At 49.8% G+C, this 26,690-nt stretch overlaps 1 protein-coding gene across 4 annotated transcripts in view; it reads right to left on the bottom strand.

Moving 5' to 3' along the window:
• PIK3C2A (phosphatidylinositol-4-phosphate 3-kinase catalytic subunit type 2 alpha) overlaps nucleotides 1–26,690 on the bottom strand; it is a 780,848-nt gene that overhangs the window by 453,012 nt on the left and 301,146 nt on the right. For all 4 annotated transcript variants that reach the window (XM_085648082.1, XM_085648085.1, XM_085648083.1 and 1 more), the window contains one exon: nucleotides 16,924–17,035. In XM_085648082.1, the coding sequence (XP_085504208.1) occupies nucleotides 16,924–17,035 (112 nt within the window). The remainder of the gene's footprint in view (nucleotides 1–16,923; nucleotides 17,036–26,690) is intronic.

Genomic DNA, 26,690 nt, shown 5'->3' with positions numbered 1-26,690 from the left:
AATAATGCACAGCATAGTGAATCCAGAAAGATTCACGCTGCAAAACAACTTTAGTCAAAGGAGGGAACACTGCCCTAATTTTCCTAGATCTCTCGGCAGCGTTCGATACTGTCAGCCATCAACGCCTTACCAACCGGTTGTTCGAGATTGGTGTTCGAGGCACTGCTCTTAAGCTCGTCAGTTCATTTCTCACTGACAGAACGCAGCACGTGGAATGTAACGGTCACAGATCCATTTTTTTCACCCTTCCCTGTTGCGTACCACAAGGGTCGTCACTGAGTCCCACCCTTTTTAAACTGTATGTTGGACCGCTGACTTTACTGATCAAAGGCCTAGGCTTCTCGGTTGTCTCCTTCACTGACAACACCCAAACTGTAGAGTCAGTCACAGGGAACGCTGATAACACAGCCAAATGCTTCCACAACAGTATGCTACAGATTGGGAGTTGGATGTCTAACAACTGTTTGAAGTTGAACTCAGATAAAACTGAGTGTGGACGGTTCGGACAGACGACTCAGGACACGGCGTCTAGTTAGAGAGGGTTTTATTTGCGGAAGTACGATTCTGTGCTTTCTATCCAGGTTCTGGCGTCTCTTCCCCAAGGGGTCGGCTTTCCAGTTCGTCTAGGCGTGGAGCGGCCAAAGGACGGGTCCCGGTGGTGGACGTCAGAGGACTCCCGATGCCGGCCTCACCGATATAGGGGAGACAAAACCAACAAAGACTGTGATCAGTAGGGTGGTTATGCGAAGGACAGAACAGGGCCCAGGACGTGAAGGGTACACTCCGGTGCTCTCGTGTCAATCTCCTAACCTCTGTAAACGACCGGGGTGCTCAGAAAAGGTAGTGCAAGTGAAGGGGGGGGGCAGAAAGGAGCAAGTGCTTGAAGTATTTACAAGTGCGGCGGCAAGAGGCATTTAGGTTCTTTTTCAGCCTTCTCCCTCCTCCCGACCCAGCCCGTGAAACATTCACGCACCTGGGTCAGCCACGCTCCTCCGTGGGCGCGGCTCGGCGAAACGTGGGTGCGGAGTCCTCCCTTCTCCGACTTCTCCTTCGACGTAGTCTCTCCCGTCTCCGACCTCTCCGTCGCTGTAGCCTCTCTCGTCTCCGACCTCTCCGTTGCTGTAGTCTCTCTCGACTCTGTTCTCCTTCGCTCTCCTGCTTCCGCTCCGGTGTAGCCACACACCACGGGTCTGTCTGCCTCCGATCTTATTGGATGTTCGTCGACCACGTCACAGTTGTGGGCGTGCGCACCAGGGAGCTGATCCCAGTTAAAGGGGAAGACGTCTGAGGATGTTTCTTCCGTGGCTGTCACTCTCCAGTCGTCTTCCTGTAAATCATAAACAACACTGTCCGTGACCTCCGGCACCTCCCACCAGTCCGCCCCATGCCGTCCGGTGTCCCCGCTCGCCTCGTGACACTGAGGTACTGCTTTTTGGTAATAAACCATCATTATGGTCCTCTAGTTCGTGGCCTCAAGAAATGGGTGCAATCCCCACAAAATTTGGGAGTTCAGTTGGACGAAAAACTCTTTTGTGGGTCATGCTAATGCCATCAACTCGTCTTGTTTTTTCATTTTCAAATCTCTTAGGAAGTTCCTTCCTTTTATACCTCTGGACCTACGTAAAACAGTGATTACCACACTTGTCTTTTCTAGAATCGACTACTGCAATGGGCTCTTCTTGACTGCCCAAAAGGCGGCCTTGGACAAACTGCAAATGGTCCAGAATGTGGCAGCCAGGCTTCTTTTAGGGATCCCAAAATATCAGTCAGTGTCCAAGTCTCTCCCTTTACTCCACTGGCTCCCGGTCAAGAAAAGGGTTATGTTCAAATTCCTGTGCATAGCCTTCAAAGCCCTCCATTTTGAGGGTCCAGCTTCTATTAGGCAACTCTTCCATCATTATATCCCTGCCAGGATCCTAAGATCTGCCTCCCAGGCTAATCTGGTTGTTCCCAAGTTTAAAAGAGCTACCTGCGGAGGCAAGAGTTTTTCAGTCGCCACTGCCAAACTCTAGAAAACGATGCCGCTTACTCTCACACCTCGAATAATCTGCTTACTTTTCGTAAAGCACTTAAAACCTGTTTTTTTAATGATTAGCTTAGTACACTCCTCCATTTCTCTGTTGCCTCACTGATGTCTGTTTCTCTAACCCTTTTCCCCTTGGAAGTCAGCGCCTAGACACCCGCGGGTAGTACTGCGCTTTAGAAATCCTAATTTCATTTCATTTTCTTACCCAAACAATACCACTTCGGAGGTGGGTTTGGGAACTTGATTTAGATTAGGTAGTCCAGCAGGATCGAACAGGCAAAGTGCCTTTCCCGACAGACTCAACTGTCTAGGCTGTAATGCTTAGTAAACGTGTGCAGTGAGGCCCATGTTGCTGCCTGTCAAATATCCAGGACCAGAACTCTTCATGCTAATGGAGTGGTCGAAGCCTCTGGTATAATGAGCATGCAAGCATTCTGGGAGTTGCTTCTTAGCCAATGCGTAGCAGATTTTAATCGAGAAATGGCTTGCTTCTGTATGGCCTTCCTTTTTTTAGCTCTGACATATCGCCACCAAGAGGTGATCGTCCACCAGGAATAATTCTGTGCAGTCAAGGTAGAACGACAATGCTATTTTTGGGTCCAGACAGTGGAGTCTCTCCTCTTCCTTAGAGGGATAAGGAGTAGCGTAAAATGTAGGCAAAATGATGGAATGGCCTAAGTGGAATGGGGTAACTAACTTCGGCAAGAAGCATGTTCAAGACCGAAGGACCAGTTTCTCTGGGAAGAGATGTACCGAGGCTGAGATGACAAAGCCTGCAGTTCACTGACACTCCGGGCATTAGTAATTGCCACCAGAAAGGCTGTCTTGATGGTAAGAAGTCTAAGAGGGCTGGTATGAAGTGGCTCAAAAGGAGCACACATTAGAAAAGTAAGAACCAAATTAAGGTCCCATTTAGACAAAACGAAGGGAGCTGGAAGAAATAAGCGTTGCAACCCTCTAAGAAAACTATTTACAATAGGGGCCTTGAAGAGAGAAGGTTGATATGGCAGCCGCAGGAAAGCAGAAATGTAAGACAAATAACCTTTTAACGTGCCCAATGCAAAGCGCTGCTGGGTCAGGGTAAGGATGAAAAAAGAATTTGGGAAAGAGAGAAAAAGGTGCAACCTGTTTGTCTGTACACCATGCCAAAAACTTGCTCCAAAGGCCGACATATACTGTCTTGGTGGAGGCACACCGCGCGGGTAGAAGGTTGAAAGCTGTCAACTGTTGCTGCTCAATCTCCATGCATGAAGGCAGAGCATTGAGAGAATCGGGTCGAGAACCCTCCCCTGCTGCTGCCACAAAAGATCCTCTTAAAGGGGAAGCATAATCAGAGGACCGATGGCCATGCTCAACAGCTCAGGTTACCAGACTCTCCGAGCCCAGTCCAGAGCCTCATGGATGACTTGGGCCCGGTCGTTCCTGATCTTCTTCACAGGAGTGGTATGGCAGAAAAGCGTAAAGGAGACCGGACTAACAGCGTCTCATAACAAGATCCCCCTCACATTGCGCGTTCTCTGATGGCATACAGATCTAACCGAGGCTCTCCCCACCACTGAAAGAGACCTTACATCACCTCTGATGGAGATGCCATTCTTGATCCGCTAGGCAGCTATGACTGACAAATCTGCCCTGACATTTAGAGATCCAGCCAGGTTTTGAACCACAAGGGAAATACCCTGACATTCCAGTCATTTTCATAGCAGTAGAACCTCTTGACAAAGGGTCCACGGCCAAACTCCTTGTTTGTTGCAGTACCACATGGATCTGGTGTTATTCGTGAACACCTGCCCTAGCCTCCCCTTGGTGGAGGGTAGAATGTTTTTCAATGCCAGCCAGATTGCTCAGAGCTCCAATAGGTTGATGTGAAGCCCTGTTTTCACCTCTCCCAGATGGCCCCTCCCAGCCCAGGAGTGATGAATTTGTCACTACTGTCTGATCTGGTTGGGGAAGAGAGAAGGGTGTGCCGCTGACCCAATTGCAGTTCGTTAACTATCACTGTAGGGAGAGATTCCTCTGATGCTCCACCCACTGGAACGTCAGGTCTCATTGCAGAGCTCACATATGCCAGCAGTCACAAGCAGGATGCAGGAGGCCAGGAGGCCCAGGAGCCTCAGAGTCAACCTCACCGAAATCCAGGATAGAAGCTAAAACATCGGTATCGCAGCCTGAATATCCTGCACTCGCCGTTTGGGAGGATAAAGCCAAAACTGCACTGTGTCCAGAACAGCTCAGATGAAAGGGAGCGGGTGATAAGGGGTCAGGTGTGACTTCAGTGCGTTTATAGTAAACCCTAATGAGTGCAGGAGGTCTGCCGTAGTCTGGAGGTAGGAGACGACCGCTTGGTAAAAGTATGCCTTCCACAGCCAGCCATCAAGATGGGGGAAGACTGGCACCTCTGATCTCTGCAGATGAAGTGCAACCACTGCCATCACCTTGGTGAACACCTCAGGTGCACTGGTAAGGCCAAAAAGGGAGCATAGTGAACTGAAAGTGCTTGTGGCCTACCGTGAACTGCAGGTAACTTCTGTGGGCAGGCAGGAGGGGGATGTGGAAGTTTACATCCTGCAAGTCCAACTCTACCATTCAGTCTTCCATGTCCACGGCAGACAGGACTTGAGCAAGCGTGAGCATTTTGAAAGGAATATACTACTTACCAGTATGCATCTGTTCTTGGCATGTAGAGCTGCAGATCTACACACTTTTGCATAGATCGCCATCTGGTGTTGCGCCCGGATGTTTGCAGTTTGTTTTTCCTCTTGGAAAGTCTTTGGAAGTCACGAGGTCGGTGACTCCTCCCTTGGATCGTATTGCGCATGGGCTTCGGCTCCATCCTCAGATTGTTTTTAGCCAACAGGGAAAGATGGAGCGTAGTAATAACAGTGAAGAAACCCATGTGTGTTGTATCTAAATAAGATAGACTGGAACAGATACAGGTAGCCGGGGAGGCAGGTGGGCGTGTGTAGATCTGCAGCTCTACATGCCAAGAACAGATGCATACTGGTAAGTAGCATATTCCGTTCGAGGCATATGAGCTGCAGATTACACCCTTTTGCATAGACTATATACCAGTTCCCAACCTTAGCGGCGACCTCCGGTATCTGTTGCAGTGGTTTGAAATAGTGTTTTTAGTACAGCCTGGCCCACACTAGCTTGTTGCTTGGTTTGCACATCTACACAGTAATGTTTAGTGAAAGTGTGCGGTGTTGACCATGTAGCTGCTTTGCAGATATCATCTAATTGGATGTTCCCTAGAAAAGCCATAGAAGCCCCTATCTTTCGTGTAGAATGGGCTTTAGGGGGAACGGATAGCGTTTGTTTTGCTTTGTGGTAGCAAATCTGGATGCATTTTACAATCCACCTAGCTATCCCTGATTTTGAGATGGGGTTGCCCTTGTGTGGTGGAGAGAAAGAGACAAATAGTTGTTTGGTCTTTCTGAAAGGTTGTGTTCTTTGGATATAGTAAAGTAAGGCTCGTTTGACATCTAGCGTGTGTAGAGCCCTTTCTGCAACAGTTTGAGGTTGCGAGAGAAATACCGGTAATTCTACCGATTGGTTTAGATAAAAAGGGGAAATTACTTTAGGTAGGAATTTTGGGTTGGTACGGAGAACAACCTTGTTCTGGTGCATTTGGAGAAAAGGTTCTTGTATGGTAAGTGCTTGTATGTCACTAACCCTTCTAAGGGAAGTGATGGCTACCAGAAAAGCTGTTTTCCATGTGAGAAATTGCAGTTCGCATTTATGCAAAGGTTCGAAGGGCGGCCCCATTAGCCTTGTGAGAACTATATTTAAGTTCCACACAGGTGAGGGTGGTACTCTGGGGGGAATTATTCGTTTTAGGCCTTCCATGAAGGCTTTAATGGCAGGTACTCTGAAAAGTGATAGATGCTGCCTGTTTTGTAGGTAAGCGGCAATCGCTGCGAGGTGTAGCCGAATGGAGGTATATGCTAGGTTACACCTTTGTAGATGGAGTAAGCATCATATGATGTGTTGTATAGACACGTCTAGAGGATTGATTGTGTTGTTATGGCAATAAACAACAAATCTTTTCCACTTGGCAGCGTAGCAGGCTCTAGTGGTAGGGCGTCTAGCTTCTCTGATGACGTTCATACAGTCAGGGGGAAGGTTTAGGTATCCGAATTATAGGATTTCAGGAGCCAGATCGCAAGGTTGAGCTGAGCTGGGTCCGGGTGCCTGATCTCTCCATGGTTCTGGGTTAAGAGGCATGGTGAGAGGTGTAGCTTTTGGTGTGGTACTACAGAGAGTTCCAGCAGCGTGGTGTACCACGGTTGTCTGGCCTATGTTGGAGCTACTAGGATCAGTGTGAGGGAATGCTGTTGTAGCTTTCGCACCACTAATGGAATTAGTGGGAGAGGTGAAAAAGCGTAAGCAAATTTGTCTGACCAGTTCATCCATATCGCATTGCCTTTGGACAATGGGTGTGGGTATCTGGTGGCGAAGCTTGGGCATTTTTTGTTTTCGTGGGTGGCGAAGAGGTCTATCTGCGGATGACCCCACATTTGAAAGAACGGGTGAAGAACCTGCGGGTGAAGTTCCCACTCGTGTATCTGCTGCGTCTGTCTGCTGAGCAGATCTGCCATGGTGTTTTGGACTCCTGGTACATGCTGGGCTAGGAGAAAGATTTTGTGTGGAATTGCCCATCTCCATATGCTCTGTGCTAGTTGAGAGAGTTGTGGAGAGTTGTGGAGAGTGGGTGCCGCCTTGTTTTTTAATGTAATACATGGCCGTCATGTTGTCTGTGCGAAGGAGGAATGCCTTGCCTAAAATCTGTCTTTGAAAGGATTTTAGGGCTAGAAAAATTGCTAGTAACTCCAGATGGTTGATATGGAGTAACGTTTGTTGCGGCGTCCATGTGCCCTGCACTGTGAGGTGTAATAGATGAGCTCCCCAGCCGGAGAGCGATGCGTCTGTTGTTAGTATTTGTGGAACCGGGTCCAGGAACGGTGGACCTCTGGAAAGATTTGTGGTGTTCTACCACTGCAGAGAGCGATGGGTGGGACCGTCTACCAACACCAGATCTGTCAGTTGCCCCTGGGCCTGGTTCCATTGGCGCGCTAAGCACTCTTGGAGTGGACGCATCTGGGGTCTTGCGTGAGGCACTATGAAAATGCAAGAGGCCATCATCCCTATCAGTTGCATAAACACTCTTGCTGGAAGGGAGTGTTGAAGTATGAATCATTGGCGCATAGCCTGTATGTTTGCAATCCTGGCAGGATTGGGATAGGCTATGGCTTTTGAGGTGTCTATGGTGGCACCGAGGTATTGCTTTATGTGGGATGGTGTTAGGTGGGACTTTTGGTGGTTCACCGTGAAGCCTAGTTGGTGAAGTAGTTGGATTGTAGTGGCGGTGTGATATACACATTGGTTGTAGGACTTGGCTTTTATCAGCCAGTCGTCCAAATATGGGAAGACGTGAATGTGCTGTCTTCTGAGGTGTGCCGCCACTACCGCTAGGCACTTGGTGAATACCCTTGGTGCTTTTGTAACCCCGAATGGGAGCACCTTGAACTGGTAGTGTTGCCCATCCACTACAAATCTGAGGTACTTTCTGTGAGCATGGTGTACCGGAATGTGAAAGTATGCGTCTTGGAAGTCCAGTGTGGTGAGGAAGTCGTTCTGGGAGAGGAGCGGAAGCACCTGCTTAAGCGTTACCATGTGAAAATGGTCTGAATGCATGTATGTGTTTAGGGGCCGGAGATCTAGAATAGGTCGTAGAGTCTCGTCCCTTTTTGGTATTAGAAAATATAGGGAGTAGACCCCTAAATTTTGCTGATTGGCGGGAACTTGTTCTATTGCCTGTTTTTGTAGGAGGGAGATTACCTCCTGTTTTAGTAATGTGGAATGTTCTTGTGACATTGGGCGTTGCCTGGGTGGAATGTTTGGGGGGGTAGATGTTCATTCTAGGCAGTACCCTAAGCGAATAATTTGGGTCACCCATTTGTCTGAGGTGATGGTCTCCCAGACCTGAAGGAAATGTTGTAGTCTGCCCCCGACCGGAGTGGGATGGTCTGGAGGGAGCGGGGGGAAGTCATTGGGTAGGCGGTGTGGCAGAGCGGGCAGTATTTGTCTTGCCTCTGCCTTTATTGTTATTGCCCCTATAGCCGCCTCTTTGATAACCCCTTGTGAAGGTGGACTGAGTGGGGGATTTGTAGGAAGTGGACGCGCTATCTGAGGAGTAGCCTCTAGCAGTACTCCGAAAGAAAGAGCGGCGAAAGGGGCGCCTAGGAGGGTGTGACTGCAGGGCTCCCATAGATTTCGCCGTATCAGTGTCCTTCTTCATTTTCTCGAGGGCCTCATCTACCTTTGGGCCGAATAGGTGTTCTTGGTCAAAGGGATGATTTAGGATGGAGGCCTGTACCTCAGGTTTGAAACCTGATATTCTCAGCCAAGCATGGCGACGGAGGAGGATGCTAGTGTTAATGGCCCTGGAGGCTGTGTCTGCTGCATCTAAGGCACAGCGTATGGAAGTGTTAGTTATTGTCTTACCCTCTTGAATTAATTCATTGGCCCTATTTTTGTATCTTTCGGGGAGGTGGTGCATTATGGTTTCTAATTCATCATAATGCGCCCTATCATATCTGGCCAATAGCGCTTGGGTGTTGGCGATACGCCATATATGGCTGCCTGTGACGCAATGCGCTTTCCTGACGCGTCCAGTAGCTTTGACTCTTTGTCAGGTGGTGGTGCTTCGCACGACGCCTGGGAATTTAACCTCTTCCGTGCAGTGGAAACCACTAGGGAATCTAGTGGCGCTGGCTCTTTGATATAGGCAGCATCTGTGGGGGCAGCTTTGTACTTTTTTTCTATGCGTGGGTTAATGACCCTGGCCCTGACGGGTCTTTAAAAACCTCTGGCGCATATTTTACCACCCCCTTGAGCATAGGTAGTATGGAGGTAGACCTATGTGCGGTATCAAAGGTGTCGAGGAGGAAATCCTCCTCCACTGGGCCAGTGTGTAACTCTACCCCGTGATAATGTGCCGCCCTCTGAAGTAGGTGGTGGAAACCTAATGAGTCTTCCGGTGGAGATGGCCTGGAAGGGTAAAGGTCATCTTGAGGGACGTACGGAATATCTGGGTTATTGTAGTTGTCCCATGGGTCTGGGGTTCCTGCAGGGGTGGGGTCTTGGGGCACATCCCCTGGATCGTGATATGGGTCCCCCTGATCATCATCGTATGGAGACGGGGTTGGAGAGCGATGAGGTGGGGTGGAGGGGGCGGAGGGGGCGGAGGTGGAGGAGGTGGGGAAAGCATTTTGAAAGGGGAGGTAGCAGAGTCCTTGCTCTTTGGAGGTGGAGGCGGAGCCGGTTTGTCCAAATGTCTCTTTTTAGAAGAAAATGCCAAATGTCCAGTTTTTGGATCCTTGGTAAGAGTTTTTTGCAAGGGATCCGGTGTAAACAGTTCCTGTGACAATGTTTGTTACGTCGGCGCCGAAGTTTTCGGGGCCGATGGCTTTTTAGGCTTGTCCGTGCCGTGATTAGCACTGGGCTTGGGAACCTCCGTTTTCTTGGTCGGCGCCAAGGTGGGCTTCGGCGTGGAAGTGTCGGTGCAGAGTGCCTTATGGGGTTTGGTCGGTACCAAAGATGGTTTCGACACCGAGGACTTTGGTGCGGAGCTCGGTGTCGAGGTAGAAGCCGGCTTCTTTTTCAGTGCCAAGAAGTGTGTTTCTCGGCACCGCTGGAAGGCTGGCTCGAGCCTGAGCCGCCGGAAGGCTTATTTGGCTTCTTAACCGGACCCGTAGGTGGGGTGTGTGAAGCAGTGTCTCTGGTCTTGCCTAGGCCCGGAGGTGAAGGCGTGACCGAAGCCTTTTTGGGTGTCGGCGCGGGTGTGGGAGGGGGTATAGTACTCACGACCCTCTGCGCCGGGGTGATGTCATCCACATCTGAGTCGTCGGCTTCGGAAGCACTGACGAGGTCCTCTTCGGTGTGCTGCTGTCCCGGATCTTCGACGTCGTCTCCGAAGATGTCGACTGGAACGGAGGTCGAGGAGTGCGCCATGTTTCGTCTGGCTCTTCGATCCCGAATAGTCTTTTTCGATCTGAAAGACTTACAGGCCGGACAGTCTCGAGCCTCGTGTTCAGGGGAGAGGCAGAGGTAGCACACCTCATGAAGATCGGTGTGGGGGAATTTGGACACACATCGAGGAAAGGAGTTCTTTCCATCAGCCGGGACCGGAGCTTGGGTAGGCCCGAAGGCCGCAGTCGACGACTGGAATCGAAGATTTGTCGATGAGAAGGTGATTGAGGAGATCTGGATCTGAACAATAACGCGATGAGTGAGGATTCCGCTTGATCGTCGAACTGGAAATGTTCGGAACCGGAGCGCGAAGATTATATCCGAGCCCGATGGCGGAAAAAAACAATCTGAGGATGGAGCCGAAGCCCAAGCGCAATACGACCCATGGGAGGAGTCACCGACCTCGTGACTTCCAAAGACTTTCCAAGACGAAAAACAAACTGCAAACATAGATGGCGATCTATGCAAGAGTGTGTAATCTGCAGCTCATATGCCTCGAACACCTATTTCAGGAAGAAATTTACAGGGCACAGGTCTAGAATAGGACGGAGGCCTCTGTCCTTCGTGGGCACCAGAAAGTAACGGCAATAGCAATCACAACGTACTTCTGATGCGGGGGGGGGGTCCGACCTCTGGCTACCTGACCCATGAGGTCTGGGGGTGACACATGGGCTGGGAAGCTTGCATGTCGTGGTGGCTGCGAGGATTAAGTCACGGCTGGACTGGAAACCCCTTCCATGGCGACAAAAAGGAGTGAAAGGTGGACTGGGGTTGGTAAGGGGCCATGGAAAGGCCCAAGGATCTGGTCGATGCTCTGCTGTCCATGAAATGCTGTAGCGCTGAGTCCACCTTGTCGCAGCCATCAAAGGGTATGTCCATGAGCAAGGTCTGGCCACCCCCAGAAAAGCCATATGTTCTCAACTAGGCGAGACGCCTAAGGACCACCGACGATGCCTAGTGAGTCGATAGCATCCAACCCACAGCGTATGGCGCACTTAGCTGCGTTAATCCCATCAGGAATAGCTTGGGACAGTATGGCTCAGGCCTCCTCTGAGACCACAGTCAGCACCTGTGGAACCGAGTCCCAGAGTGAATGGGAGCATTGGTACGAAAGGCATGCTGTGTTTACTGATCACAGTGCCAGGCTGGCGGAAGACATCTTCTTCCCCAAGATATCCAGCCTCTTGGATTTCTTGTCAAGCGGAGAGGTAGAGAATGCACCAGGATTTACTATGTAAGCGGAGGGTTAGACCACCAACCTCTACGGGGTGGGGTGCTGGGTGAGGAAGTTGGTATGCCTGGGTCAAGGTGAGGCAATGGAGGCGGGCAATTGGCCTTTTCACAGGAACCCCCATACAGGGCTTGGACCAAACTACAAGTAGGATGTCCACGAGGACTTCATTAAATGGGAGAAGTGGTTTGGAAGGGGTGACTCCCGGGTGAAGCACCTCCATCTGACGTTTGTCCTGACAGCCACAGATGAAGGTCTTGGCCTCGTGGTCAGTTTTCAAGGCACCAGAGGTAGACAAGGTATGTCTCCGTCACCTACATTCGCCAGTGACAGGCGGCATAGTGCCTAAAACCACCTCCCTCACGAACATCCCTGTCAAACCAGGAGACAATACACTCAAAAAAATCTTCGACGAAAGGTCGAAAAAAGGTCAGTCAAGCAGTGACTGGGGGTAGCTCTTCCCCGGATGTGCACTGCACAGCCCAGAAACAAAAGAACTGAAGTAAGCGAGCTGGCATAATGACTATATGGGCACCATGCACATAACTTCGGGCACGGACGACGCAGATGTCCCTACGAAGCCACCTACTGGCATGCAGGGGCACAGCTCCCCCAAAAGCTGGTATCACAATAGGGTCCTGCCCCTAACTACAGCTCTGCAATCGAACAGATAAGTTGCAACTCTGAACTTACAATTGGCTGATCATAATCTCCATGTGTCGCATTTCAATTTTGCTCCCTCCACTAGGGTCACTGCACTGGAAATCAGTTCCATCTAATACACACTCTTTCAAGGCAGCTTTCAAACAACACCTCATCCTACAATAATCTTGTTAACTGTCTTCACCCTATCCATAGGTACCCCCCATCCCAATAAATCTGCCGGTGGAAGTGGGCATAACTGTTGCTCTCTACAACATTTCTGGAAGAGACTTCGAGCCGCAGATTCCTTAACTTACTATATCACCTAGACATCAAACTAGATCTGGAAAACCTTGAGCAGTACCTCTGCGTGCCAGTAGGTGGCACATACTGGCTCCGTGTCAGCGTGCATATGATGTGCAGTGCCTATGTATGCCCCACTCCAACACGCTGACATCAGTTACTTTCTTTCTCGCCCAACAGTCGTGGATCCGGAGAACTACCTCGGTGACATTTTTATCAATCTTTTCTCGAATTTTGCTAAGCCATTTTTTCCAAAATTGCTTCCAGTGTGCCAAGGACATGTCCACTCAGAAATCTGCAGCTTTTAAATATTGTTGGGAATGTCACAGCAGATATTTGTGACTGATCCCCACTTGGTTTGCCTTTGGTGCTTGAGGGGTCGAGCCATGACTCCAAGTCCTGTTTGGATTGCCTATCGATGCAGCAGAAGGTGTTTCAGGAGAGGTTGCCAAAGCTTCTAGCGACATGGCAAAGCAACACGCCACTTCGTTCCTGCTCTCAGGGAAGGTCTAATCCTGCAGACAAGCTCGGGCCAACTCTTAGTGCGGTTCCTTTGACCGTTTGTCCTCTAAGTCAAGTCAAATTCGTTGTCAGGTAAGCCCCCCAAAAAAAGAGAACAAGTTTAAGTGTCACTTGACTTTGCTGCGCCCTTCTAAGTCCCCAGAAGGAGATCGAGGCAGTAACAGTGCCCCTAGGACCCACTCCTGCACACCTCACGGAGTACCAGCTCAGACTCCTTCTCTGCACCTCCCAGAGTTTTCCAGAGCTACTCCTGCCCAGCTTCAGGAGTTCTATAAGGCCTTGGCCCTTATCTTCGGCAACAGACTCCCTCTGAGGCACCTTCAAGCTCCAAGGAGCTGAGAGGTGTCACACCCGGATTACCAGGGGCAGACACTACATCCGCGCCTGCCTGGATCTGGACCGATTCGGGTCTCGAGCTCCATTTAATCTCCACTACCCAATAGGGTCTTGATCCCTTAATGACATTGGCTTCATCTCATCCTGTCCAGCTCAGAGATGGTGCTGATTTAACCTCGTCTGAATTTGAGGCTGGAGCTGCTCAGGACAAGACTGACTTAAGGCTCAGACAAAATGCCTCTGTCCTTAGGAGAGTTTGAGGAAGACGCTGAGTACGAAGCCTTTGATCCCTGCTGATGACATTGGTCACACTTTCCCAGAGAAGACCTGGAATGAGCAGTTGGGTGACACAAGCAGGTTTGACATTTCACCAGTCGCACCACCTGGGCCAGCCAACAAAGAGTCTGTGTCATTCGCAATGGTGATAAGGAGGGATGCTGAGATCCTTGATCTCCAGCCCCCATCAGTGGAGGTCAAGAATAATGTCCAAATCGAGGTGCACAGACCCTGCTTCTTGGTAACTAAGCCCGCACGGATGTCCACCTCGGGCCTGGTTCAAGCACTGTACTGTGGTCCCAATATCCTGTAAGGTTGCACATCGACACCATGCAGCCCAAGGTATCCTACATTCCTCAAACAGTACCCAACCCCAAGAGTTTGGTGGTGAAAGCTTCGACGGTCAGAGACAACACTAACTCCTTCCCTACTACTCCTCTAGATCAGAAATCCAAGCCGTTGGAGACCTTTGGGAGGAAGATATTCTCTTACAACAGTCTGGCAATGCAGTCGGTCAACACAGCTTGCCTTTTGGGCAGATATTCCCACGCTCTGTGGGACACGGTGGCACAGGTGCTGCCCATGGTCCCGGAGGAGACCCGAGCAATCATGACACCAAGCCATGCTTGACAGCCAAAATGCAATAAGATTTACCATCCGATGCGAGTTGGAAACCAAAGACTTCCCCAGCCGGGTGATGGGTTTCACAGTGGCTCTTGGACACCTTGCTTGGTTGAAGGCTTTTCGGGGTATGCCCAGGTGAGTCTCATGGACATCCCATTCAATGGCTCTCACTTGTTAGGCAAAAAAGAGCTGGTGTATTTTAAGGATGGCAGGGTCACCTCTCACTCCTTGGGGCTGATCGTTGACGCTCACCAACTGTATTACTCCTTTCGCACCTCACATGGCTACAATAGGGGATTCCAGACATGCCAATACTAACCAGGGCTTCTCAATACTTTTGTGGCCATAGTAGAGGCACCCAGAGACCTTGCGTGCAGCAGCAGCATCTTACGGCCCAGTCCATCACCCCTCCCTATACCGCCCCTTCCAAACCTCTTTAGTACGCCTTCCTTGACACAGCCATCCGGTGGGTGGTAGAATACAGCACTTTCTACAGGAATTACAGTCAATTACCTCTGAGAAGTGGGTGCTACAAGTTACTCAGTGGGGTTACGCCCTTCCTTTTCTCGAATCCCCGCCGGCCATGCCTCTGTCTGTACCTTGACGGACAGAGGACCACCTGTCCTTGTTCTGCCAGGAAGTGCAGACACTTTTGGCCTTGGGAGCCATCAAGTGGATAGGTCGTGGCTACTACTTCCACTATTTTCTGGTGCTGAAAAAGAAAGGAGGCCTCCGCCCTATTCTAGACCTGCACCCTCTAAACGCTTCCCTGAAAAAATATAGGTTCAAGATGCTCACCCTGGCCCCTGTCCAGTCTGCCCTGGAGACTGGATGGAAGCATTGGACCCGCAGGATGCTTATTTTTATGTCCCCATTTTTTGCAGTCTCACAGATGCTACCTGTGTTTCACAGTGGGTCAGGAACATTTCAAATTTGATGTGCTTCTCTTTGGCCTCACCGGTGCACCTCAGCAGTTCATGAAAGGGGGTGGGGGGGGGTCTTATCTTCTCCTACCTCAATGACTGCGCGCCCCAGGAAGCTGTCACCCACTTCTAAACTATGGAGAACCTTCTTCATTAGTTGGGGTTCACTATCACAGTGCTGAAGTCACACCTGGCTCCTTCTCAGATGCTCCCTTTAATAGGAGCCATTTTAGACACAATGCAGTTTCGCCTTTCCTCCGCAATGGAGAGTTCAGAACATTCAGGTAAGGGTCCTGATGTTTCAACTTTGGTCCTCGACTCCAGTGAAAAGGCTCTGAGGCTGCTGAGTCTGATGGCCTCCTGCATCCTACTAGTGAAGCACGTCAGGAGGCACATTGACTCTGCAGGAGGATCGGAAGTCACAGTGGGTGCAGCACCAGGGGAATCTCTCCGATCGTGTACAGATTTTGGAGAAGCCTGCAGTGGTAGCTACTGAACTGCAAAGTGTTCAGTAGCAGACTCCTCTCTCTTTCCCTTTCTCTCTCCTGAAGCAGACATAAGTGATCGATGTCTCGCACATTAACCTGCTGGAGTTGCAGGCAATGCGTTTGGCACTGAAAGCCTTCCTGCCATTTATCAAAGTGAGGGTGGTGAAGGTGATCACAGACAGCAGCACCGCCATGAGGTACTGCAACAAGCAGAGCATGGTGGAATCATCGCCCTTGTGCTAATAAGCCCTGCGCCGTTGGACATGGCTGGATCACCAGCACAACTTCCTGTCGTACAACACCAGGCAGGATATCTCGACGAAATGGCAGACTAACTCAGCCATCGCCTTCTTGCGAACCAGTTGTGCCTTGTTTAGATTAATGCTATTAGCATAATGTAGTTAGACCGGCTCCAGTCTGAGAAGCTAAAGCTAAACTGTATTTTAAACTCTCTTGTCTTCATTTTAGCTCTTTGTTGTTTATATATGAAAAGAAACTTGTGTGACAAGGACATTTTTATTACAGTTCTTTTTTAGGATATGGAAAGAAATGCAGAGTTCTATTTAAGACTTCATTCCACCTGACCTTTAAACATAGGAGAAATGAAGATGGAATAGAAAGAGAGCATTCTAGGACCTGGAAACAAACATAGAACTATAATTAAATCGTTCTTGAAATGCAGTTAAAAAAAGAAAGGAAAAGTCTCACCCCCTTCAACACTAATGAGTGGGCATTAAAGGGAAAAGAGACAGGGGCTGCAATGAGGTACCACTAGAGGGACAAACTGGAACATCTAAAATAATCCCTCATGCTTTGGAATGTAAGCACTTGATTGGAGGAGGATGGATATACCGACAAACTTCCAACAGGATTAGGTAAGCGAGAAATACTGTGCTGAGCCAAATGACATGACTGACAATCTCTCAGGCTAATGGCTGGTCCCACAGAGAATACATGAAGGGAGCGGACCCAAAACCCGCTGTTTGTATGTTGTGAGCAACTGATCTGTTGGATAGCTGTTCTGTCACCAAAGACCTAAAAGAACTCAGTTCAAAGGGGCACCGTTTAAGGTAGATAAAGTAAAACAAATTGCAATTCCCAAATAAAAAATAACTAAGTAATTCAAGAAAATTAAAGGACTGAGTAGGGCAAATGCTAACCTTTGTCACAATGGAATGAAAATAAATTGCAGCACTACTCAGGCCCCGATTTCATGAAAAAAAATAACATTTTGGTGGAGTTGCACAAAAGAAATACACAAATGTACTGTGATGAATGAGCTATCAAAGGGTGGTGATGCTAAACTTGGCACCAAGGATCCCAACTTTAGCTGCAATTTGTGCAGTAATACAGAATGAGAACGGCACTAAACCTTCCAAAAAGACGATAACGTTGGAGTAGCACTGTACATCAAATCACTTCAAAGTACTAGAAAGCAAATACAATGCTATAAGGTGTGGCTTGGTTAAGCGACAAAAACAAGCATGAAACAATGAAACCAATATCAGGAAATGATACCTGGAGAACAATTCTTTCCATGGGACATCCTTTCTTGGCACCTGCCCCCAGTGTAGAGCTAGCACTGAATGAGGTCCAAAGGTTTAAAAGTTTTGTTCCACGTGTTAATAAACTGTAAGCAACACAATAAAAGCAAAAGTGAGAAGACAGCAACACAGTAAAAACATTATTGATTTTAAATACTCAGTAAGGGCCAGATGTTTGAAAGTATTTTGCATTCGCAAACGGAGCGAATCGCAAAATTCAGCCGTTTGAGAATGCAAAATGTCCTTCCCTTATGTATGAAAGAATTTATATTCACAATTTTGGTAATCGCATTTTTTTGCGATTACCTAAACTGCGAATGCAAATAGGGAATCGCAATTTGCGAATCCCTAATGCACATGCAAAAAGCCTTTCCTAAATGGGAAATGTGCATTCAGGAAACACTAATTACCATCAACTTCAAGTTAGTGGTAACCATGTGCAAATTTTGAAAAATGCATTTTTCAAAGAGCCATGTTGCGCACACTTGCCCCTAGGGCATGTGTGTGCTTTACATGTGCACAATTTAAGTGTTGGGGGTGCTTTAGGGGGGCCTTAGGTCCCCGGGGCACACTTGGCTTTGCATTCGATAATTTGCTTTTACCAATTAGGTAATCGCAAATTAGCTAATGCAAAACCATTTACACCTATGGGCCTTTTGGCCCATAGGAACGTATTGAGACATATTACTTAATAGCGATTTGCTATTTACCGAATTGCTATTTACCAAATTGCTATTAGGTAATATAAAGGAATTGCCAAATCTTTGGCGATTCCTACCTACCTAGCATTTTGCGATTTCCAAATAGTGATTCAGTAAAAATCGCTATTTGAGTATCGCAAAATGCTCTTTTGATACATATGACCCTATACTTCTACCTTTTATCCGAAACATTTCGTTACTTTTGACGGTATTTTCTACAATATACATTTTGCCTGTCAGGTGAATATTAGATCTAGCAGCTTGCTACAAGGCTGCCCTTAAATCAGTACATACTGACATTGGTTCACCTATTCACATTTAATGCAATACAAATAAAGCTTTTACCTTTGGATCACACCTCTAAAAAATGCCTTCAATCCCTTAAGTACTATGAACCTAGCAAAAATACAATAGGGCCTAACAAAATAGAATAGTTGGGACATACATGCACCGTACTGAACCTTTTAGCGAAGAAGACAGAAGTTCTCGTACTAGTAACTCTGATTAATAAGCTCTTTAACAAAACAGACTCTTGGGGACCTCCATCTATTGTAAGGCAACCAGTGACTGCTCTTGTTCAGATTTAACTCTGAAAGTGGTGGAGGTTGTGCACATGGGTAGTCGTTATTACTTCATTGCAATATCCTTATTACAGTTTACTGACACAAAATGGAAAAGGCTTCCCTACAGGTAGCAGCAGAATCAGACAAGGTCTGAAGAGACTACTAAGGCTTAGACCGGTCGCTAACAGATCCTCAAGCCACAGGGAGTCTTGAGAAATCACCCAGTGCTCAGGGAAAAAAAATAAATAGCAGCAAGAAACAGTTTGCCTCGGAGTTAACCTCCCAGCATGCTAGTAGAAGTGGTTACAGCTTTCGTAAAAGATGACAGATTGTTGTCTCATGCAATATTTTTCATGCTACATGGTCTTCAGACTATATCACGTGAGTCACGGTTGTACAAGTTACTTACCTTCGGTAATGATGTATCTGGTAGAGACGATTCTAGCCGCAGATTCCTTAACGTAGAATTACCCCGAGGCAAGAGACTGGACCCGGAAAACTTTCCTTGCCCCAGCATCTCTGCGCGCTGGGTGACGGTACCACGCGACTCCGCGCTGACGTCGTCCGCGGGCGTGACGTCAGTGAGGTCACATAAGCCCCACCCCGGTGCACTGACATCAATTTTCGTCTGAGAACTTTTCCGCGCCACAACGCGGAGCCACCACAAACAAAACTGTGGAGAGTATGGGAACAGTGTGCGAAAAATTAGTGTAACAGAAAAGAGAGAAACAAAAGGTGAGTAACAGCACCATTTGCCAAGCACGAAGGCACAAAAAGCCATAGCGGTGAAAGCCATAGCAGTGAAAGAGCAGTGAACCGCTCTGAGGAACACCCTTGCAAGCGAAAGCGACAACCTCTCTGGAGGCAGAAAGCACGTGAAAAAACGCCATAGCAGAAGAGAGAAAGAGAGAGAGACTGCAATCACAATCCACAACAGTGAAGGACAACAAGCCCGGAACAGAGGAGTAACAGCAATTCACCCCCAGATGACACCATCAAGGAGGGCTTTATCCCCTAAAAGGAGCGAAAAGGCAGAGGTACAGGCAAAACAAAACCCAACGTAGAGGACTGCAAAGGAATCAGAAACCCCAAGCAAGTGAAAGTGAGAAGAGTAAAAGTAGGCCCCTACACTGGAGAAAGAACCAGGGTGGAGGGATGCAGAAACCCACATGAACCAACTGACCATGTATCATAAAGGAAGGGGAGGAACAATCGAGCAGAACGAAGCATCCTATCCGGAAGGAGTGAAGCGGACACCCACAGAAGACAAGCCACCCGGAGGGAGGCGAGTGCAGAAAACCAAACTGAAGGCCCTCGCAGAACAGGGAGGAAGGGCGGGCCGTGAAGGAATCTGCGGCTAGAATCATCTCCACCAGATACATCGTTACCAAAGGTACGGAACTTGTACATCTAATAGAGACTACTAGCCGCAGATTCCTTAATGTAGAATAGATACCCTAGCAATACCCAGAAGGGTGGAGGCGGGCCTGAGAGAGAACCTCCCTAGTAGGAAGAAACACACCGTCCCAGCTGGGGATGTGTCACGGGGACAAGAAGGCCGGTCCAGCCCCTCCCAAGCAGAAGTAAGCAAGAACAAGGCGAAGGGAAGACCAGAAGACCCCAAGCCCACACAAGGTACAACTGCCACAAACCCTTGCCGGGACAGCCGCAGAGGAGCACCCAGGAGGAAAAGAACCACCCCAACTCCAGGGAGAAAAGGTAGAACCAGAGGCAGAGCCCGCCGTAGGAAAATACATAACGATAGAGGACAGCTGAACAGGCATCAGCCGCAAGGCAGCAGACCAGGCAGGAACGGCTCCACAGCCAAGAAGCGCAGGAGTAAGAAGAAAGGCACAGGTGCACAAAGCCCCAGCAGAAAAAGAGGCAGGGTCACAAAGGGGACACACTAAGAGCCACGGCAGTGGACGAGAACGAGCAGGCGTGTGCAGCCAGCAGCTGGCAATACCATGGAGCAGTGCACCCAGAACAAGCCAGGTGCAAGCCACGGGCATAGGCCAGGGAAATTCATAACAATCCCCAAATGAGGAACGTTCTATAGACACACACCAACCCACAAAGAGAAGTGGGACCAGCCAGAAAATAAAGAGGAGAGACACGGAAGACTGACTCCAGCGTCAACCAGAACACAGGGCGACCATACCTTCCCAGCGCAGGACAGAGCTATGCAATAGCTACAAGTACCCGAAATAGGGTATGATACAGCCCAAGAAAACATGGGAACACCTCTTAGGGAAAAATCCCGCAGCAGAGGACAAGAACATAAAGGACCTGCAGATAGAACCATAGACGGCTTGCCAATCAGCCAAACCAAAAAAAACATACAGAAGGCCCAACCTGAGGACCCATACGGGTGTACCAACAACCAAAGAACCACAAAAGCAAAAGGGGCTGTACCAGCAGCCAACAGTACAAAGGGGCCAACCTAAGGACCCGCAGGCACGCCAACCCACACAGAATACACAGACAGTCCAACCAAACCACTAGACCCCCGAAAGAAAGGGTGGGATAACGCCTCCCAGAGAGCAGCAGAGGACCGACAGCCAAGTTTACAGAGGGGGAGGAGGATGGAGCCCCGCAAGGAGCCGCTGAATGGCGGCATCCGCATGGGTGTTAAACAAAAGCACCCCATCAAAAGGCAGGTCAACCAGACGCTCCCTAACATTCTCGGGGAAAACGCTATCCCTCAACCAAGCATGGTGACAGAGAGCTACTGAACTTGCCATAGTGCGGCTGAGAGCATCAAACATCCAGGGTTGAACGACTAATAAACGCGGCCAACTCCCGGCCATCCATCACATGGCGCCGCAGATCAGCGCAGACACCTTCTTGAGAGTCACAAGACAGAAGGGACTTCACGGAATCCCACAAGCTGGAAGTAGCCCTAGCCAACACACAAAGTGTTGAGCGCTCGCAAAGCAGTACTAGAGGAAGCGAAGATGTTACGCCCCCATGAATCCAACCACCGGGCCTCCCATGATGGAGGAAACAACACCAAAGGCAAGGAAGGAAAATAAGTCTGCAGAAGAGGGCCCTGGGTAGAAGGGTGGAAAGACAGGCACACTGGATCGTGCGGAGCAGGACGGTGGTGGTGTAGGAGCGACTGGGGCACCGGATCCCCTGTGGCAGGACACCCCCAGGCCCCCAGAAGAGAATTATGAAGCGAGACTTCGAATGGAAGAAGCAGCTCTCGTCGACCAGAGCCCTGATGGAGAACCTCAAGCAAATGGTCTGTAGGGAATTGGGTGGTGGGGTTGCCCATGTGCGAAATGCTAGCAGCCGTAGAAATGGCCCGGGCAAAGGCTACACTCACCTCTGTAGGGCGTCGTCGGGGTGGGGGGGGAGGGGGAGAGCAATTCCTCCGTGGGTGACGGCTGTAAACTAACCCGGCCATCCCAGAGTCCAGCTGGAGGAAGAAAAGGCCAGTCCCGGAATGGTGGAAGATTCACGGATGAGTGGGGGACCTGAGGAGCCTCTGGGGAAGGTTGTGGCTGCGGGGACAGCGAAGAACCCTCCCTGGAAGACGCCGGGAAAAAAGCCACTACGCGGTGTAGGAGAGTAGGATCTGCACTTATGTTGCCTCCACTTGTTTCTGATGTTAACACTGGTTTCTGGCTATAGTCTGGCTGGGTCCTTGCTAATCAGGGCCCCAGTCTCTCTGTTCTCTCTAATCAACTTGGAGTGCATAGTAGATGCACTAGTGATTGGATACTGTGGTACCTTAGGAGCCCCTAGTATATGGTACCTTCGGTACCAAGGGCATAGGTACTTCACAGGCCTACCAGGGGTTGAAGCATGTATTATGCCACCCATGGGAAGCAGACTAAATCTGACACCACAGGCCTGCTACTGCAGCCTGGGTGAGGTAGTGTTAGCACTCCTCAGTGAGATATAAGTTCCCTATATCTCACCTTACACACACATATAAACCTATCAGTCACCCCTAAGGCAGGCCCTATCAATCCTGAGGGCAGCGTGCTTGGTTTTCCATGTGAGGGGGTGCCTCTGCCTGAGCAGGGCCCCTCTGCAGCTGGCAGAGTCTATTCTCTGTGGCTGTTTGTGGGTGCGGTTAAACCATATACCCTTAAGTGCATTATAACCTCGCGGTAAATGCTAACTCTGGGATGGCTGCATCAAAACAGGTCGTGTTTGGTGTCAAACGCTTTGAAATCATAACCCCACACCAGTAACTGGTGCGGGATTATGATCCCACCCTTCTAGAGGGATAGACATGTACCTACTGTGGAAACACGGTAGAATCCTGTAGAGCCCTGGCATCACAAAATGGATGCCACCAGCACAGACACTGGGCTGCCCTCCTGCTGCGGACCGAAACTCACAGTGGAGGAGGCCCAACAATAGGCATCCTGTCACACGGAGGTGTCACCACCTTCCAGACAGGATTTAGTGTATTGGGGCTGGGTGGGTGCACTCCTTTGAAGTCCTGCACTGGGGGAGCAGTAGGCTCCTCTGAGAATATGCCAGCTCAAACCGGTTCAGGGGCTACCTGCCCCTGCTCTGGCGTGAAACTGGACAAAGGGAAGTGGGTGTAACCACCCACTCCCCTGACCCTGCCATAGGAGTGGTCATAGAGCTAGTCCCTCCCTTTCCTTTAGTATAAGTTAGGGAACCCTTGCCATTGCAAACTAGATATCCCTGGACGACGCTCTGAAGAAGAATCCTGGACCTTCGACGTTCCACTACTTTTGGAAGACTGAAGAATCTCCCTTGGAGTCAAGGAGTGACTCCCCTGCTTGGCAGGCACCAAAACTTTGAATCAACGGTCGCAAACTTTCCCGCTCCTGCCGGAGTCCGAAGTCCCTGCAACCCCGGAAGTGGGCTTCTTGACTTCTCGATGGCCATTATGAGTCCCCAGTAGAGCTGAGGCGAGTGGACCCCACAAGTGTCGAGGAACAGCAATACCCGGGTACCGTGCACTATTTTCGAGTGCAATCCCTTCACGACATTCTACGAACTTGTGCATTGGACCACGTGTGGTCCAAGCCTCCAGCAGTATTTCCACCGAAGATCAGAGGCCTACCTCGTCCCGAGTGACCGTGGGCTCCTGAGAAGGGAATCCTCCCGAGGAGTCTTCGCGATCCCTTGCCCGTTGGCTTGTGGGTTCTCTGAAGACTTTTCTATCGAACCAATGGGCTCCCCTGGTTGCTCCAGGCCTGCCCTGACTTACCCTTGCTGGGTGAGTCCCTCAGACCTTGCTGGTCTGCACCGGTGACTTTCTTCACTTTCCACGAGACTTGCTGTTGCCAAGGCTTGTTGGCTCCAATCCGGTTGCCGACACCTCAGTAAGCTGTAGACTTTGTGGGACACTCCAAATCCAGCTCCTGGTTGTCGTCGACGCCTCCTGGACCTCGTGGCTGAAGAGTCAAGACACCCGTGATCACCTCAAATCACCAGACGACTGTGGGTATCCATCTTCCTGGGCCCGGGTCACTGACAAGTGACTTTGAACACTTGAACACTGCTTTCAGTTCTTCTTTCTTCAGAATCCACCCTTTGATTCCACCGGACACTTCTCCTGTCTTCACAAGCAGCAAGTCTTCTCTGGCTCCCATTGAAAACGACGCCGCGACCCGACACCAAAAGACACCTATGCACCCGGCTTACCTGGGTGAGGTAACTTGTGCACTCCGGTGCTCCTGTGTGTGTTGGCTCTAGAACTACTTACCCTGTAAGTGACTTGCTTGTTGACTCTCCCGGAGTATCCTAAAACTTTAAAATTCCGACCGCGACTTGCTCCATTGAAGTTTATTGGGATCCGCGGCTGTGTTCTCACACTGCATGCGTCTCCCGTGGGTCATTTACTTACCTGCCTTGGGTGGATTAGTGAGGCCCCAGCGCTTCTGAAGACCTTAGGCCTTCTCCCTTCTCAAGTCGTTCTTCTTATACCTCTTTTTTAGTATATGGTCTGGTATGCCCCTAGGGCCCCAGCCATATAAGTGCTTAATTTGTTGTGAAACATTGATTTGTGCATATGTTCCCGACTTCTAATCTCATAAAGAGATTAGTAGAGTGTGTCTAGAAATAAATACATATATATTTTATATATATACCTGTGTGGTGTCTTTTCATTTGGTAATTCAAGAGATTATAAGGTAAAACAAGCTGCTTTACATTCCTCAGAGACTTAGCCTGAAGGCTGCTCTCCACAGCTACCACTAGGATAGCTTTCTTTAAAAGGTTGTCTTAAACCTAGCTACCATAGGAGTCGAATTGGACTAGTGCAAGGTGGCCACTTTAACTAGTGACCAGCATATGCCAGGCCAACTTCACACGCCGCGTCCCGTCTCCGGGGAAGAAGAGACAAAAAGTTGATGAACCTCCGGAGAGGAGGGGGCCACTGGAGACGAGTCGATGACCCAACGGCGGCACAGTGCCGTGGAGTTCGCCACAGGAGCCAGCGTGACGTCGAACGGTGCCGAGACGACCTCCACCACCACTTTGGCCCTAGGAGAATGGGGCGGGGTCGGTGCCGGGTCAGCCAAAGAACGGCGCAGACTCTACCTCCTACGAGGCAGCCGCCTGCGTGGAGAGGCGAGAGGGACCCAGGACGCGTCCCGTACCCTAGCCAGCACCCGTGGCGCCGCCAGGGCCGACAGCAGCCGGCACCTGAGTGGCGTCAGCTCGGCCTCTGGCAAGGCCGCCGCCTGCCCAGAGGACCGAGGAGGACTCGGGGACAAGCTGCAAGTCCTGGCGACCTCCCGCAACACCACAGGGACCCGGAGGTTTGCAGCGAGGCAGACGTGACATGGGTCGAAGAGGGGAACCCCATAGGGCCGCACCCCGATGACACCACACTTCCAAAACCTGAACCCGAAACCGTCGGCGCCGGCGGCAACGCCGCGGAAGGCCCCACACGTGGCAAGGGATCCGCGGACGTTCCAGGAAGAGGAGGAGGAGGGGCCAAGGAAGCCTACAGAGCCGCAGCATAAGTATAAAAGTATAAAAAGGCTTATATAGCGCTCTAATGCCAACGGCGTCTTGGCGCTGAGGTGTGAGAAGGAGAAGAAGGCAGAACGGACTGAGAAACCTAGAGAACATTTAACAGCCTGGACTTCAACGCTTTCCTAAATGAAAGAAGATCCGGCTCCAGACGAAGAGAGCCTGGAAGCCTGTTCCATAATTGCGAGGCACAGATGGAAAAAGTGCGACCACCCCATCTGGCGCGTCTATGTCTGGTGACGCACATAAGGCCAAGATTGGCCGAACGTAGATCACGACGCGGAACATAGGGCTTAAACAGGTTATGGCATAAAATGGAGCCACCCCCATAATGTGCGTTATGGACCAGGCATAGTGCCTTAAACTCTACTCTCTGTTGGATCGGGAGCCAGTGCAACGATCGCCTAGCAGAGGAGATGGAATGGCCCTTCGGAATTTGAAACAGGACACGGACCGCGGCATTCTGAAGAGATTGAAGTTTACTGAGCTGAAACTTGTCCATGCCCAGAAACATAGCGTTACAGTAGTCAAGTCTTGACAAACAGAGCGACCATAACCGTCTTCTGAAGAGCCGCCGGAATAAAAGGAAAGATCTTGCGGAGAGACTTGAGCAGGAGATGTGCAGACATGTTCATCTTGGTGTCAAATATGACGCCCAGATTTCTAACCTTTAGCACAGGGAGAGGGCACAGTCCTGCCTCCGGTTGCCACCAAAGATTGTTCCAAATAGGAGGCCCAGCCCCGAATTCCATGACTTCGGTTTTCTCGGTGTTGATTTTCAAGAAACTCAACGACATCCAGGCCATAATATCTTTAAGACACAAATGGAACCGCCGTGCAGTTAGCTCCGGAGAGTCTACCAGCGAGATGACCAGTTGCGAGTCATCCGCATACGAGACAAAGGAAAAACCATGCTTCCTCACAACATCCGCCAGGGGTCTCACAAAGAGATTAAATAAAGTAGGGGATAAAGCCGAACCCTGCGGAACGCCACAGGTCAGATTAAAGTTATCTGATTTCAAGCCCTCTCAACTAAGAGATTGCTGTCTGTCCTGCAAAAAGGAAGAAAGTAGGGCCAGGGCTCGGTGGCTGATGCCTGCCTCCTTTAGTCGCTGCACTAAAACCGTATGGTTAACCGTACAAGGCAGCCGACAGATCGAGGAGAACTAAAATATCTCTACCACCTCCGTCGACTGCCATACGGATTCCCTCCGCAGCCACAATGAGAGCAGATTCAGTGGAATGGTTGTGACGAAATCCGTGCTGAGCTGGATCAAGTAGACAGTTCCGGTCTAAAAATTCAGCAAGCATGGTGTTCATATGCTTTTCCAAAATCTTAGCAGCAAAAGGCAAGCCAGAGATTGGACGAAAGTTTTTGAGCTCAGCCGGATCAAGCGAGGCCTTCTTCAGAATTGGTCTGACACTAGCAGTCTTCCATACAATGAGATAATTCCCTGACAGCAGAACTTGATTAATTAAAGGCGTAAGGATGGAACTGA

This window comes from Triturus cristatus, chromosome 3_2, assembly GCF_964204655.1.
Source record: "Triturus cristatus chromosome 3_2, aTriCri1.1, whole genome shotgun sequence".
NCBI lineage: Eukaryota > Metazoa > Chordata > Amphibia > Caudata > Salamandridae > Triturus > Triturus cristatus.
This window is presented reverse-complemented; position numbering and strand designations above follow the sequence as displayed.